This window comes from Triticum dicoccoides, chromosome 4B (genome assembly GCF_002162155.2).
Source record: "Triticum dicoccoides isolate Atlit2015 ecotype Zavitan chromosome 4B, WEW_v2.0, whole genome shotgun sequence".
Classification (NCBI taxonomy): domain Eukaryota; kingdom Viridiplantae; phylum Streptophyta; class Magnoliopsida; order Poales; family Poaceae; genus Triticum; species Triticum dicoccoides.
The window spans coordinates 25,996,909-26,007,555 of NC_041387.1; the positions used below are offsets into that span (position 1 = coordinate 25,996,909).

The 10,647-nt window shown below is 44.6% G+C and overlaps 1 protein-coding gene across 1 annotated transcript; it reads left to right on the plus strand.

Moving 5' to 3' along the window:
• The first annotated feature begins 337 nt into the window (after positions 1-337).
• LOC119294735 (protein yippee-like) lies at positions 338-3,597 on the plus strand. The gene is made up of 5 exons (XM_037572991.1): positions 338-716; positions 862-905; positions 2,862-2,970; positions 3,056-3,111; positions 3,221-3,597. The coding sequence occupies exons 1-5, from the start codon at positions 621-623 to the stop codon at positions 3,309-3,311; spliced, it is 396 nt and encodes a 131-aa protein (XP_037428888.1). The 5' UTR covers positions 338-620; the 3' UTR covers positions 3,312-3,597.
• Positions 3,598-10,647: the final 7,050 nt, after the last annotated feature.

The following is a 10,647-nucleotide window of genomic DNA, read 5'->3' on the forward strand; positions in this document are numbered from 1 at the left end:
ACAAGTCCATCGCAGGGATGTCGTCGCCGCCACACCATCCCCACTTGAACAGACTAGCAACCAGATCCATCACCCACCAACAAGCAAAACTCCTTGTCGAGAAAGGATATGAAGCTTTATTATTCAGCGCCGCAGTTGCCTTTTCCCAAACCGTGACGTCGAACGACCGAAAATCTAAGCTACTAATAAACCCTAAAATCTAAAGATATTTCAGGAAAAAAAAAGTTAGTGCAAAGGCGTAGGCCTTCGTCGTCGTTGGGCGGCACCGCTCACGTGGCCGGGCCGTAGCCCCTACGTATGCGTCACACGCACACTCACTGCAGTGGTGTACTGCACGGCAGCGCTCTTCATCCTTCTCATCCCTTCCCGTCCATTCCCCAATCCCCACCCCCATCCCCGCCACCTACCTGCTTCGCCATCGGCCAGAGCGCCAACGCCAAGCCCAACACCACTCCCAAAAGCGGAGCAGCCCTCCTCCTCCTCCTGCTAATCTTGGGTCCGTCCGTCCGTCCGAGGCAGGAGGGCGCGGGTTCGGAGGCGCACGCGATCGATCGCGACGGGAGTGCCGATCGCGCCGCCGGAGGTTCGAGGGCGGTTGGTTGGAGCCGGCGGAGGAGGCGATGGGGCGGCTCTTCCTGATGCACCTCGAGGGGAACGCCTACAGCTGCAAGTTCTGCCGCACCCACCTCGGCCTCGCCGCCGACATCATCTCCAAGGTGCCCCCCCTCCCCATGCCCTTCCCCTTCCCGGCTCTCGCGGGCGAATCCCGGCTCTCGCGGGCGAATCCCCTTCTTGATTGCTTGTTGCGCGGGGCCTCATGGCGGATGTGACTGACGGCGGCGTGTTTTCCGTTCCTCGCAGAACTTCCATTCCAAGCACGGCAAGGCGTATCTCTTCAACAGGGTGTAAGTGTGCTCTTCCCTGCTCCTTGATTTCTTCCTCCACTTCCTGAATTTTGAGGCCGGGGGCTGCGTGTCGGCCGGAATTTGTGGGGGAAACAATGAGAATCTGCCAGGCGGTTGCTCGTCGTCTGGGCGATTCGGCGTTTCTTGAAAACGGACTCGGACGCCGGGACACCCGCCTGCTCCGTTCTACAACCACCAAGAACAATGAGGAATCTGAAACGTATACGCTGCTACTCGTAGGCCATAGCCGCTTTTGGGACGAGGGGAAAGTGAATCTGGTAGGACGTTGCATAGGATGGGATCTCTCTCTTTCTCGCTTGAGAAGAAATGGTAAAGAATCCAAGGGACAAGGAACGGTGGTTTCAGCCTTTTCGCTCACAATTTCCTGTCATCTTCTTTTCATGGAGCGATTGATATACCTAGTACTATGTTAGACATTCTGAACCTGCCAAATAAAACTTGATGTTCCAGGAGTAGTTCAGTCAGGCTGGTTCCGATGCCGATTCTAACATTCTCCATCCTAGATATAACTGACTTCCGATGCAGTCTTAATGTTATCTACTTGCATGAATAACACTCCTTATGTTTGATCCCCTATGTGATCCCGACCAGCTAAAGTTACTTCGTACACAACCACTCAATATGTTTGTAGTCGATCCCCGATTCATGCAACTGCAAATCGCTAGTTATTAGCATCCAACAATGCAGTGACTAGATGTCCACCTTCAGGGCCAGTTTGTTTTTGAGTAAAAGATACTATTTCACAACTCACCTAAACTTTTCCCTCCATCTTGTTTGCTAGATCAACAAATCAAGTATCAACTATATAGCCTACTAGTTACTACTGAATACTGATACTTGAGGCTCACTAGTGGAAAATGGAAGGCAGAGGCAAACTATGCACAGTTTTGCTGCATTATTTGACTCTTGTTCGCTATTTACACATGCTGGTTGCTTCGGTAGGAGAGGAGTAGGGGAGAGTTCCAACAAGAAGCCATTGGGGTCAAAGAAGATGCCACTTCAGTCAGAATTACATCGCCCATGATAGATCTTCCTTTAGTGATCGAAAAAAGTAGAGCCTTAGTTTTTCCTAATAGTTTAGGTGCCTTACGCTGAGTTGTCCCCTTGGGTCTCTACCTGGCCTTTTTCATTTGTTACCTCCTGACCGGTTTAGGGGTTTTTCCTGAGCTTAACTCTGTTACCTTAAGTCTCCTTAACTATTTGATGTATTGGCAAAGCACATTAAAAATACATTGGCAGTGCTCTGTTACCATTAAAATGAGAGGTTTGATCTGGGTCATTAAACTGCTATCAAGATCTTCCGTCAGATACAACAGCTATCTCCTCAATTTGGATCTCTGATATAAGCTCATCCCTAACCAGGAGACGAACATGACAGCTTAGTCATAGGCAGCAAAACGCATATCTCCAAAGGCTTTGAAAAGAAATACATGCCTGACATATCCATAGATTGCCACTGTGAATGCTCCAATGTAGTAGCCTAATAGATAATAATTGATGGTTATTTTCCAAACTTCGGACAAGGTGGGGAGCGTCTATCCCTCAATGGACCAAGAAATGAGAAACAAGTAGTTCTCAGTTGCAATCTTGTGAGAACTGACTTTCTAGATACAGAGTTGCACACAACTTTCTGTGCAACTATTGACTTGATAGTCTGCAATTTTGCTGAGTGAGAAATAAGTGTAGTTGGAAATAGCAATTCCACAAAAAAATGTGTGGTACTCTGCTCTTTAATATACTGTGATCTAACATTTTAGTGCTTTCTTCACCGTTCAGAGGATCAAATTTGGCATTTGGTAGTCCAGTAACAAAACGTTTACTCTTTGTCCAACTTTATCTATTTCACACACTCTTTACAATTCTCTGATGAGTTGTACTGTTTACAAAATGCCAACCTCCAGCAGATTTGTGATTAACTCATGTATCTTGTGGCAGTGTCAATGTTACATCTGGTATAAACGAGGATCGCATGATGATGACAGGGCTGCATACTGTTTCCGATATCTTCTGTGTTGGTTGTGGATCCATTGTTGGATGGAAATATGTAAGATCTTGTGATGGTTATTTTGCGATATCCTGTGCATTGCCTGTCCGTCCATCCTCTAAGCTGTATGGTGCCCCTGCTCTAGGAGGCTGCACATGAGAAGAGCCAGAGGTACAAGGAAGGAAAGTTTATTCTGGAGAGGTGACCGCCTTAACTAAAAACATCTTGTGATGATGTTGAAACAAATGAATTCAGGTACTCGGTTTCTAATATATATAGTTGAACCTTTTCTTTGTGGCGGATTGAGCAGGTTTAAGGTGTCGGGCCCTGATGGTAGCCACTACTGGGGGGTGACACATGATGCTCATCATGGGGGTGGAAGCGACACCGACGACTTATGAAGCGCGACCGACCGACGTGCGAAAACCTGCAGTTCATCCCTGTAAATAACCCTGGAGCCGGGCCTTAGTTACTCCGGGGGGCGCGCTTCCATTCAAAAGCATCCCTCCGGCGAAAAAATTGTTAATTCTAGGTGATATTCTCCCAGCAAGCTGTCTGGGAGGCCTAATACCTTCTGTATATGAACAAATGTATCATTGTAGCCCCTAAAAGCTGTTTGTTGTGTTGCTGGAATGCCAATAAATTCTGTTTCTGCAGTGATCTAATCTGCCAGGTGGTTCAACTGTATGCTCCATTCTTCTTCTCGAAAAGGGAATTTCGGGCATGTTTGGTTGGTGACTATTTTTGCCACACTTGTTCCTTTTTTAAGAAGCTTCCTTTTTGATTTTATTTAACTGAAACCATCATGTCTTTTTACAAACAAACTATCAAAAGAAAGCAGGAGTAAAAGTTGGATACCTGGAGCGCAACATAGAGCTCATGTTTTGGGCATCCACAAGCCGGATCCTCGGAACATGAGATGGAAATACCCAAGGTTTAACAGGCATAACAGGCAACAATTCAGACACTGCCTCTACGGCCATCAGCAAGTGCCAAATATACATTAGTAGTACATTGCCAACAAAACATTCCCTAAAAACATTAGACGACTGGTTCTATGTCACTGAGTTCTTGCTCCGACAAAAATTGTAAAGCGATAGTTCGAGGGAGGATTGCCTGAATTGTGACACGTAGTATTTTTACTAAATACATAGTGTCACAAGGTCGGACTCGGAGTTTCTGCTCCCAGGCTCATCTGCACTCTCTTAGAAAAAAAATCAAAACAAATGCTAAAAAAAATTCAAATTTTATCTTTTTTGCCGAGAGCTGCCAAAATGTCCAAATGAGTTGAAATTTAGAGCGGACCTCACGCATCAAATTATCTACCACCCTCAAAAAAATTAAATTTTTTTTTTGAATTTTTTTAGTATTTATTTTGATTTTTTTCTGAGCGGGAGTAGATGAGCCTGGGCACCGAGTTGGATTTCCAGTGTCAAAAATGCTATTGTATTATATTATGGGACGGAGGAAGTATATTCTGAACCAAGGAAACAAGAGGTTTGCCTTGTGCAGTTGTGCTTGATCCAGTGGACCTCATCGAGCATCCGGCGATGCATCCATCATACGCTACGGAGATCTGGTCCAGAAAAACACGCCGTGCCGTGTGCACGTATCCGTGTCTGCACGAGTAGCAGTGATGCATCGCCATCAAGAGATGGACACCATAATGCCCTGATGGGGGGCAGTGACGCCGTGCCCCTGCCCAACCCGCCGCACACACGTCAACACCACCCCGACCCAGCTACGCTACGCTAGATCGGATGATTGAATGCGGCGCTCCTCTATTTTTGGTGCTTAATGTAATGTCTACCTCCGCGAACGTACCATGGACCGCGTAGGATTTTGAAAGCAACGGGGGACACTTGAATATACGGCAACATGGTAGGGTCTTGCTCCTGTCCACCATCTAACATTCAGGCATGCGCCAGTGTTGCTAACCTATGCAAAATGAAAATTTAGGTAGGGTGGAACTATAGCAAAATGCATGCGTGCGCAGTAAACAAGATTATCCGGCCATGTCGTGCACCTCCGACGCGGATCACCACATAGACATCACCAAACGTGCGCAAACCGTTCAAACGTGTGTGTAGATATCCGGCTCGACGCCGGGCATCTAACTTGAGTCATCATATGTCCGTGCAGTTTAGACACATCGAACATTAAATATGATTTAAAAAATTTGAAATAAAATTAAACAAAGTCAAACTAAACTAGCATAGTAGCGGATGGTGACCTCGTAGGCGTGCCCTACGAGGCCACGGGCACCCACGCCGTCGTCCACGCCCTCGTCGACACCGCCACATGCGTCATTGTTGTGGTCGTCGTCATCATGGCGTCAGCGGCGGAAGGCCCTCCAGGCATCGCGACATCCCTCCCCAGCCGTCGCCTTGCGCCGCTTGTCCTTGGCTTGGAGACGGATGGCTTGCTTAGACTCACTTCCATTCGTCTTCTTTGCTTGCTTTTGGTGTGCTTGCGTTGCCCTGATGGCGCAACCCAAAAGCGTTGATCCTCACTTTAGGAGGTTGGAAGAAATTAAAAATAATGTTAGAAGCTTTATGTCTTTATAATTTGAGCATAATAATTTTTTTAGAAACGAGCTTAAAGAACAAAAAAGTTTTATGGAGTACATGAATAAAGAGCTCGATGATATGTCTAAAGAATTTTATGGTTTGAAATCTCATTTTGCTCATCTTGAAAATTTAGTAGGCCAAATTTCTGATAAACAAGCCACCTTAGTTAATAAGATGGCTACTAAACCTAAGGCTTTAAATAATAATGATGAAGATCTAAATGTTATTGATGTGACTCCTATTGAATCATTGTTTTCCAATATTAATCTTGATAAAGATGGAACTGGAGATGAGTCAACTTTAGTTAAAAGTCGTCCCAATGATTCGGAGTTTTTAGATCTAGATGCAAAAATTAATAAAAGTGGGATTGCTGAGGTCAAGACTTTAAGTAGCAATGAACCAACTCTTTTGGATTTTAAGGAATTTAATTATGATAATTATTCTTTAATAGATTCTATTTCCTTGTTGCAATTCGTGTTGAATTCTCGTCATGCTTATAATCAAAACAAAGCTTTTACTAAACATATCGTTGTTGCTATTGTGCAATCTTTTGAAGAAAAGCTTGAATTAGAAGTTTCTATCCCTAGAAAACTTTATGATGAGTGGGAACCTACAATTAAGATTAAGATTAAAGATTATGAATGCCATGCTTTATGTGATTTGGGTGCTAGTGTTTCCACGATTCCAAAAACTTCGTGTGATGTGTTAGGTTTCCGTGAATTTTTTGATTGTTCTTTAAATTTGCATCTTGCTAATTCCACTATTAGGAAACCTATGGAAAGGATTAATGATGTTCTTATTGTTGCAAATAGGAATTATGTGCCCGTAGATTTCATTGTTCTCGACATAGATTGCAATCCTACATGTCCTACTATTCTTGGTAGACCTTTCCTTAGAACGATTGGTGCAATTATTGATATGAAAGAAGGAAAACATTAGATACCAATTTCCGTTAAGAAAAGGCATGGAACACTTTCCTGGGAAGAAAATTAAATTGCCATATGAATCTATTATGAGAGCCACTTATGCATATCAAAGATGACAATACCTAGATCTATTTACTTTTTATGCCTAGCTAAGGGCATTAAACAATAACGCTTGTTGGGAGGCAACCCAATTTTATTTTTGTTCTTTGCTTTTTGTTCCTGTTTAGGAATAAATAATTCATCTAGCCTCTGGTTAGACGTGGTTTTATGTTTTAGTTAGTGTTTGTGCCAAGTTAAACCTTTAGGATAGCTGACGGTGATAGTTGTGTTGATCTTGCTGAAAATCAGAAACTTTTGCGCCCAGGAAAAAAATTCATAATTCACAGAAACGTGCTTTTGATATGATTCTTTTTGTTCTGGATTGGTACACAAATTTCTCAGGTTTCCCTAATTTTTCAAGATTTTTGGAGTTATAGAAGTATTCGAGAGTTACAGATTACTGCAGACTGTTCTGTTTTTAACAGATTCTGTATTTTGCGTGTTGTTTGCTTATTTTGATGAATCTAAGGGTAGTATCGGGGGTATGAACCATGGAAAAGTTAGAATACAATAGATATTACACCAATATAAATAAAGAATTTGCAACAATACCTTAAAGTGATGATTTATTTTCTTATACTAACGGAGCTTATGAGATTTTCTATTGAGTTTTGTGTTGTGAAATTTTCAAGTTTGGGTAAGGATTTGATGGACTATGGAATAAAGAGTGACAAGAGCCTAAGCTTGGGGATGCCCAAGGCACCCCAAGGTAATATTCAAGGACAACCAAAAGCCTAAGCTTGGGGATGCCGCGGAAGGCATCCCCTCTTTCGTCTTCGTCTATCGGTAACTTTACTTGAGGCTATATTTTTATTCACCACATGATATGTGTTTTGCTTGGAGCGTCTTGTATGATTTGAGTCTTTGCTTTTTAGTTTACCACAATCATCCTTGCTGTACACACATTTTGAGAGAGACACGCATGAATCGTGATTTATTAGAATATTCTATGTGTTTCACTTATATCTTTTGAGATAGGCAATATTGCTCTAGTGCTTCACTTATATCTTTTTAGAGCATGGCGGTGGCTTTATTTTATAGAAATTGATGAACTCCCATGCACTACTAGGAAAAATCTTATACACAGAATCTTGGCAACAGCGCGGGACAAGAAGAAGCGCTACTGTTAATTAGCAGTAGCGCTGGTATGTAAACTGCGCTGCTGATGAAAATTTAGCACTAGCGCGCTTGTGCTAAACCGCGCTGCTACAAAAATTGACCGACGGGAACCACCCACCTAAGTTTAGCAGTAGCGCATTGCCAGGATGCGCGCTACTGCTAATGCAATAGTAGTAGCGCGGTTTTTACTCACGTCGCTGCTGCTAATTTTGAATTTGGCCACACGGTTTGCCCGTTTAGCAGTAGCGCGTGTAAGTAAAGAGCGTTGCTGCTACGTTGTTAGCAGTAGCGCATTTTTTTACCCGCGCTACTGCTAAAACGCAGCACCCCACCACCTTTTCCCACCCGTCCTCCCCTCCCACATCTCCTCTCCTCCCTTTCCCCTACCTCTTCCACATCCTTCCTCTCTCACTCTTCTTCTTTCTCAATACTTATCCCCCCATTACTCTCCCTCTTCTACCTACCTTTCTCTCTCTTCATTACTCCTAGCTAACTACACCATCTCCATTAATGCATCTCATTTCTCTTTTTCCTTCCCCCTCCACTAGTTGAAGTTGTCTCCTCCCAAATTAGCTAGCTAGGTACATGTAGCATTTAGTTAAGTGACCTATGTGCCCCCAACTAGATCTATCTTTGTCAAGAAGAGCTTTGTGCACTTTTTATCTCCCTACATCATCATCTCCACCGTGTGCTCGATCTCGAGATAGAGGTGACCAAAATTTCATGCTTTTGCAAAATGGAAATATGTGTATGTGTGTCTGATATGATAATTGAGCGATACGATGGAAATTGTGTGTGTGGCATGAGTTGTGACGCCAAATTGTGCTTTTGAGTTGCCTATGTTTTGCCGAAATGTCAATTTATTTCCGTTTCGGCGAATTCGGGGCAAACTCTAGATCTATATGTCTTATTTTTAGGGAAGGTCATGCCGAATTTTTGTATGACTTTGATGCCTTCACGTATTTTTATAATCAATTTGTTTATTATTACCGCGCAGACGTTCATGATGGTCAGTGGAACGATGATGGCCAGGTGGTTGCGGTCGGCGGTGCAGGACATGAAAGAAAATAACCTAACAGAGGTTTTATGTCCGTGTCAAAAATGCAAAGGAATAGTTTGGCTCGACCCCTATGATGATGGTCGTGTCGAAGCGCACCTGCTCATGACTGGTTTCATCGATGGCTATACTCGGTGGATAATTGAAGATGAGGATTACGATGTTGAGGACGCCGACGGGGCAGGCAATGACGACACGGGGCAAGACGAAGAGATGATCGATAATGGCGGCGAGGAAGAGGCCGGACATGGCGGCGGAGAAGGGGCCGGACATGGCGGAGGAGAAGGGGCCGGACATGGCGGCGGAGAGAACATGGATTCCATGCAACAGAGTTCATCGGTACTAAGTTCAATCGTGCGGGACCCTCATGTTCAAGCACTGCTTCGCAAGGAGACGAGTACTGAGAGAGCTGCTTCTAGAGAGGAGGCTAAGCTGCAGCAACTGGTGGTAGACTCGAACATTCCATTTTATGATGGTTGCAATCCTGAGGTGACCCGCTTGAGTTTCACGCTCCAACTCCTGAAGACGAAGGCTAAAAACAAATGGACCGACACTAGCCTCGATGAACATCTCAAGTACCTAAAGGATGTTCTTCCCGCAGGGAATCTATGTCCTACTAGTGTTGATGAGGCCAAAAAGATCGTGTGCCCTCTTGATCTGCCGCACGTTAGATACCATGCATGCATCAACTATTGCATAATTTATCGGAAGGAGCACATGGAAAAAACAAGTTGTCTGGTGTGCAATGCTTCTCGATACAAGTAGGCCGAGAAGAAATGTCCCCAGAAAGTTGTATGGTACTTACCAATCACTCCCCGTCTCTAGCGGTATTTCGTAGATCCCAAGGAAGCAAAGCTAATGTGCTGGCATGCGGAGAGGAAGAAGCCCGACGATGGAGATGATCCGAAGCTCAGACACATCAAGGATGGAAGCCAGTGGAGAGCGTTGAACAGCTTCTATCGGTATTTCGAATGTGATGCAAGGAACATCGTGCTCGGCGCGTGTACCGATGGCATGAATCAGTTTGGCAACCAGAACACCAACCATAGCACATGGCCCGTGTTTGTATGGATGTCCAACCTCCCCCCTGGTTGTGCATGAAGTCGAAGTACATTCACATGAGCATGTTGATTCAAGGGCTGAAACAACCTGGAAATAGTATTAATCTGTATTTGGGGCTACTTCAAGAGGAGTTAGACACATTATGGAAAACACCGACCAAGACATGGGACGCCAACAAAGGCGAGTATTTCTACAGGAGAGCTGCGCTGATCACGACGATGCACGACTATCTCGGGTACGGATATGTCGCAGGCCAGGTGTGCCATAGATATTGCGGATGCACGCGGTGCATGGATGATACAACGTCTCAGTAGCTAACGTCAAGGAAAGATGGTGGGTCTGGAAAAATCGTGTACATGGGGCATCGAAGATGGCTCGAACCGGATGACCCGTGGAGGAACCGTGGAGATCTATTCAATGGTCACAATGAGCATCGAGGACCTCCACGTAAGTGGAGCAGCGCTGAAATCGATGAGCTATTGAAAAACTGGGAGCAGTGCCCCGCGCCGGTAAAGATGATGAAAAAGGGGCCGGAGCCGCTGCTAAAGGTGTGGAAGATGAGGTCTGTGTTCTGGGACTTGGAGTACTGGCACAAACTCGATACACCTCATTGCCTTGATCAAATGCATATATGTAAGAATGTCCTTGAGAGCTTGCTCGCGACACTGATGAACATGCCGGATAAAACCAAGGATGGGTCAAAGGAAAGAAAAGACTTGCAAGATTTGAATATCAGGGAAGATCTGCACATGCCGCCCCATAAAAAGTGAGACGAGACAGAGACGGAGACAGAGGCGCGGGAGAAGAAGAGCAAGAAAATAAAGGAAGAGAAATATTGCCCCCCTTCTTGCTTCACCTTAAGTCAGGCTGAGATCGATCAATTCTTTAAGTGCCTGATATGTCT